This window comes from Orycteropus afer, unplaced genomic scaffold, assembly GCF_000298275.1.
Source record: "Orycteropus afer afer isolate SDZICR_OR568_19922 unplaced genomic scaffold, OryAfe1.0 scaffold00048, whole genome shotgun sequence".
Lineage (NCBI taxonomy): Eukaryota > Metazoa > Chordata > Mammalia > Tubulidentata > Orycteropodidae > Orycteropus > Orycteropus afer.
In genome coordinates this window covers 13,145,735-13,151,103 of record NW_006921635.1, presented here as the reverse complement: position 1 = coordinate 13,151,103, position 5,369 = coordinate 13,145,735, and the positions used below count along the sequence as shown (strand labels likewise).

Sequence of the window (5,369 nt, the reverse complement as noted above, 5' to 3'; positions counted from 1 at the left end):
TGTCCAACCTTCCTTCCGAGGAGTGGCTGGGGGGTTTGAACCGCCAGCCTTCTGGTTAGCAGTCAGGTGCCTTAGGCACTATGCTACCTCAGTGCCCTGGCTCCACCTCATCGCAATTAAATCAGAATGTCTAGAGGTAGGACCCAGGCATTGGTATTTTTTTTAAAACTGCCCAGGGGATCCCCAAGCACAGCCAAAGAAGTACTGGTCCAGCTCCTGGTGTTATTGGGAGGATTAAGAAAGAAAATATATTTGAAATTTGTAGCACAGTGTCTGACACAGACTAGGATTTGGATAAATATGAGTGTTTCCCATCAACCACAGGACAACCATGCTCTCCTTTCTCAGGTTGGCAGATCCAGTGTATTAGCCTAGAAATGGTCCAGGTTAGGGAAAACCTAACTGGGAGAGCCTCAGAACTTGGTACTTTGCTATGTGCCCTTTCACAGTTTTCTTAGCCTCTCTGTGCTTAGAGCATCCCTTAGGCAGAGAGCAAAGTCCAGAGCCAGCCTCCTCAGTTCCAATCCCAGTTCTACCACTTAGTAAATATGTGGCTAGCACCTTTCTTAACCTTCCAGTCCCTCAGTTTTCTTATGTTTAAAATGGGATCATCAATAGTGCCTACTTCAGAGGGTTGCAGAGAGCATAATGTGAATTGCTGTATGAGGAGCACTTAGTAAGCATCGTGTGGTTTTGTTGTTCTTGTTCACAGAGGCAGCGAGTCCCCTTGTTTTCTGCAGGGGTGTGTGATGGATGCTGAATGGAGGCAGAACTGATGACAACACTGTGGGCAGTGACTAGGGGAAGAGGTTCCCAGGAACGAGGAGTTACCTGCTCTCACAGCTCGAGGACCGCGACGCTGAGCTCTGGGACCGTGAGTGACAGCGGTGATGGCGGTGGCGGTGGGACTTTCGGGGCCGGCTTCGAGATCTTGGTTGGAAGGAGTGGGAGGTTGGAAGGAACAAGTCAGGAGAAGAGAGAGAAATTTTGATCTGTGACACACAGTTTCCTCTTGTACCCAAGTCACCATCCCCTCAAAGTTATGTTATTCCCCCCAGATTCCTGCCTGAGTATCTGGTGGGGGGGGGGTCTCTAAGCAGGCATATTGAACACAGGTGAGAGGGTAAGGTCCCTCTGGGGGTGTATAGGAAACTCTGGGTTTGTCCTGCAGGAAGTGGGCCAGTGCACACCACACCCTGGGCAGGAACGCCACCTCCACATGTCACTTCCCCTCACTAAGGCATGAGTGTAAATTTCAGACAGCTTCAGGGCCAGTCATACCATGAAGGTGTGAATCAGCCAGGTGCTGACATTTCCACTGCAGGGCGCAAGCTAAGGGAAGGGGCTGCTTTGCCCCCATGGCACTGGCATGCTGCTAGCTTTGTGATATTTCAAGTAAATGTGGACATACAGAGTCTTACATAAAATAGTCCTGTTTCAAATGGAAACTCATTAGGAAAAAAAAACAAAAGACACTGTTTGGGGCAAAGAAAACACATTTGCAGAGTAAATTAGGCCTTTGGGCTGTCAATTTGTAACCTCAGACCTGGAAAATGAAGTCAAGATTCTTAGCACAGCCAAAAGCTTTTCTGAGTGAGTTACAAACATCATCAACAATAAAAATGACACAGCAATTACTACCATGAACAATAATAATGGTATTACTACAGGTTACTACGGCTGCCTCTAAGTAATGATAACTCAGAAGAAGAAGTAGCAGCAGGAGGGGTGTTTAAGGAATGGTCAGTGGTTTGGCCAAGCCAGGAAGCCAGTGGGAGTTCGAGGTGACTCTAGCAGGAGATAGGCTGGTTATCCCAGTCAAGGACTCAGAGATGCTTCTAACAACCACACCATGTCCCTTACCTGCTTAAATCCTCCCCATTGCCCTTATGTCAAGTCCATACTCTGAGCATGAGTGTGACCCATAGCTCCTTTAGGCACTAGCCCTGCCCTCCAACCTCACTGCTTGACAGTTCCTGCCCTGAGCTGGTGCCAGCTCCAGCCACACCAAGCCACTTCTTTGCCGGCTCAGGATGTCCTCTGGATGATGGTGATTGTGACAAATAACCCGTTTTGAACACTGTGCCAGGTCCTGAGTTCTAAGCATTTATAAAGTGTCTTGAAAAACAGGAAAAGGAGACAAGATGGCATCCATCTAACATGCTCCCACCAATCCCTCTCCAGCAGAGACTCAGAAAAGCTGAGTGGACCAGATACAAAGAATGATCCTGGAATTCTGAGCATCAAATGAGAAGATGAAGAAGTCAGCTGAGTGTCAATTGGAAAGGGAGATGGAGTGACGTCAGTGAGTGGGGAGAGGAAGGGAGGCAGACCCAGCTAGGGCACAGCCATTTTATTCACAGAGGTGTCAGACACAGGTGAGGAACAACAAAGCTTCACAGAATGCACCTGGTGATAAAGACACAGTGTCCGTAGATCGGGGGGAATTCAAGGTGAGTGAAGTCCTGTGTGAGTTAGGAGAGGAGCATGCAGGGAAGTGGGTCAGACTGCCAGCAGCACAGGTGCCCACAGAGCAAGGAGGGAGCCAGAGAAAGAAATGAAGTATAGTTTACCACTAGAAAACCAAAGCAGACCCACTGCTCTTAAGTCGATTCTGACTCATAGTGCCCTTTTGGGTCAGGGTGGAACTGCCTCGTGGGGTTTCTGGGGTTGCGGATCTTTGTGGAGGTAGACTGCCTTGTCTTTCTTCCTTGGAGCAGCTGGTGGGTTCAAGCTGCCAGGCTTTTGGTTCATGGCTGAATACTTTACCATGATGCCACAGTCTTTTGGGCTGAAGACCTAGGTGACTGGTTGAGTGTCCTCCAAGGGCACCAGACCCACACCAGTGAATTCAAGTTAGAGAAATACGCTCCCCAACCTAATGGTCAGAGGCTAAAACTCGCCCACCTAGGGCCTAAGGCCCTGACAGATCTTTTTCACACTGCATCCAAGAGGCACCCCTCTGCAGCTTCCTCTCTCAGAGAAGCACACTTGTACAGGGCATCTCCCACCACTGCAAAGGGAAAGGCCTATGTTGGGACAATTAGACAAGATAGTCTCAAGGTGGCCTTTCACTAGATTCTGGGCAGAAACAAGATAAACAGATGCATGTGCCCAGAATGGTGCCAGACCCATGCCAGTGAATTGCAACTGATGAGCCACACTCTTCACTCCAACAAGTACAGCTTCCTTGCAAACAGGGACAAAACCTCTCTCCATCACCACCAAGCTGGTGCCAGGGAAGTCCTACCAGGATACCCTGACCACCTCCTCTATAGCCTAGCAATCCTCAGCAACCCACTCCAGACAGACCCAGAGGCTGCAGGTCTCCATGCCTGTGCTCTTATCACTGGCTGATCTTTCTCACACTGAGCACAAGACCTACACCCTTGCAGCATTCTCTCTTCTAGGTGCCTACTCCCTTCCCGGTAGATCAGCAGTTTCCACTATAGTTGCCGCTCCCAGGGCTGCTGGCTGATTGTAACTGCAAAAATCCCTCTTCCTAAGTTTCCTTATCTTCCCCATATTTTCCTTGTGTCCTTTTTCTCAATTTTTCTGCTTTTTTTAATCTGTTCATCTCTCCTTCTTCCTCTTCTTCATCATTTATACCAATCTTCCATCTTCTCTACCCCACTTTTCTTCTTTTTCTTGTTCCATCCCATGGGAGAAGGATATTAACTCTTCACTACGTAGCCATTTCTACTGCACCAACCACATCACCCAGTGGACAAACACTACTGGATCAATGACAGACAGTGCACACCACCTACAGCTCCTTTTCACTACAGAGACCTGTACCCACACTCCCACCAGTTATTTCACCAACCTGGAGACATCTGGGGAGTGCACCAATCTAAGAACCAAAGAAGCATTCCTGCCCCACACATCTTGGTATACTGAAACAGAGCAAAACAAAAAAACAGAGTGAAACAAGCAAACACTTAACCAACAACCAACAAATAAAGACAACAACTTCAGAATATCTTGGAGACAATAGACACCTTCAGTTCAAACAAAGAAATACAACAAGATAGCAGAAGCAAGTGACCAAACTAAAGAACTGGGACATGTTCCCATGGAAGAACAGGTAATTGAACTGCCTGATAAGGAACTTAAAAGACTATATATATATAAAATCTTCCAAGAGTTCAAGCAAACCATAAACAGAAACCAGGAAAAAACAGGCAATACCCTTGAAGAAGCAAGAAAATCATATAAGAGCAAAATGGCAAAACAAATGGAAATCATACAAAAATAGCAGTTAGAAATCCAGAAGATAATACGTTGGGAGGACAAAAGAGTAGAAATGAACGGGCTGAAGAACGCATTTCTTTCTTAGAGGTTAAATCTCTTGACACCAGCTTGTATGAGAAAATAATCAGAAATGAGCAATGAAGGAAACCTGAGTTACATGGGATGATATCAAAAGAAATAACATACACTTGATTGGGAATTCCAGGACAAGAGAAGGAAAATAGAGAAAATTGTTGAAGACTTGCTACAGAAAACTTCCCCAATATCATGGAAGACAAAAAGATACCCACCCAAGAACTCAATGAATATAGGATAGACCCCTAGAAAGGCACCAAGATACATCATAATCAAACTTTCCAAAGGCACAGAAAGAATCTTGAGAGCAGCTCAGGAAAAACAAAAAGTTACCTACAAAGGGCAACCAATAAGACTAAGTTCTAATTTCTCAGCAGAAACTATGCAGGCAAGAAGGCAATGGGGTGATATGTACAAAGCCTTGAAGAAAAATAATCACCAACCAAGAATTATATAGCCAGCCCAGCTGTCCCTCAAATATGATGGTGAAATTAGGACATTTTTAGACAAACAGAAATTAAGGGAATTTGTAAGAACCAGACCACCCTACAAGAAATGCTACAGGGAGTACTTCCAACAGAAGACAACAACTTAAGATTAAGACATGTGACAACACCACCCAGAAACCAAACCCAGAAAAAAGAATTCTCAAATCTAAAATAAGCTTAAAAAATGGAAAATAGAGAACCTGAGGACTCTATTTGTAAATGACACTAACTACAGAGTAACTACCAAGCAAATAGAAGGAATAAATTGTATAATTTCAAAACTTCCAAATGGAGAGGAAATCAGGATGATACCAATATAGAACAGAATATTCCAAACTCAGGGAGATAAGAATCTGCTACAGGTACTACAGGGTAACCACAAAGAAAATTAATAAAGCTTTCTATCCAAAAGAAGGGAGCTCTGGTAGCATAGTGGCTAAGGCACTTGACTGCTAACCAGAAGGCTGGCAGTTCAAACCTACCAGCCACTCCTCGGAAGAAAGGTTGGGCAATCCTACTTCTGTAGTGATACTGCCTTGGAAACCCAAGGAG

At 45.5% G+C, this 5,369-nt stretch overlaps 1 protein-coding gene across 1 annotated transcript in view; it reads right to left on the bottom strand.

Annotated features, from left to right (window-relative positions):
* The window catches only part of SRRM4 (serine/arginine repetitive matrix 4), a 129,875-nt gene that overhangs the window by 54,946 nt on the left and 69,560 nt on the right, over nucleotides 1-5,369 (bottom strand). Inside the window, exon 8 of the mRNA XM_042780614.1 lies at nucleotides 832-930. Within this exon, the coding sequence (XP_042636548.1) occupies nucleotides 832-930 (99 nt within the window). The remainder of the gene's footprint in view (nucleotides 1-831; nucleotides 931-5,369) is intronic.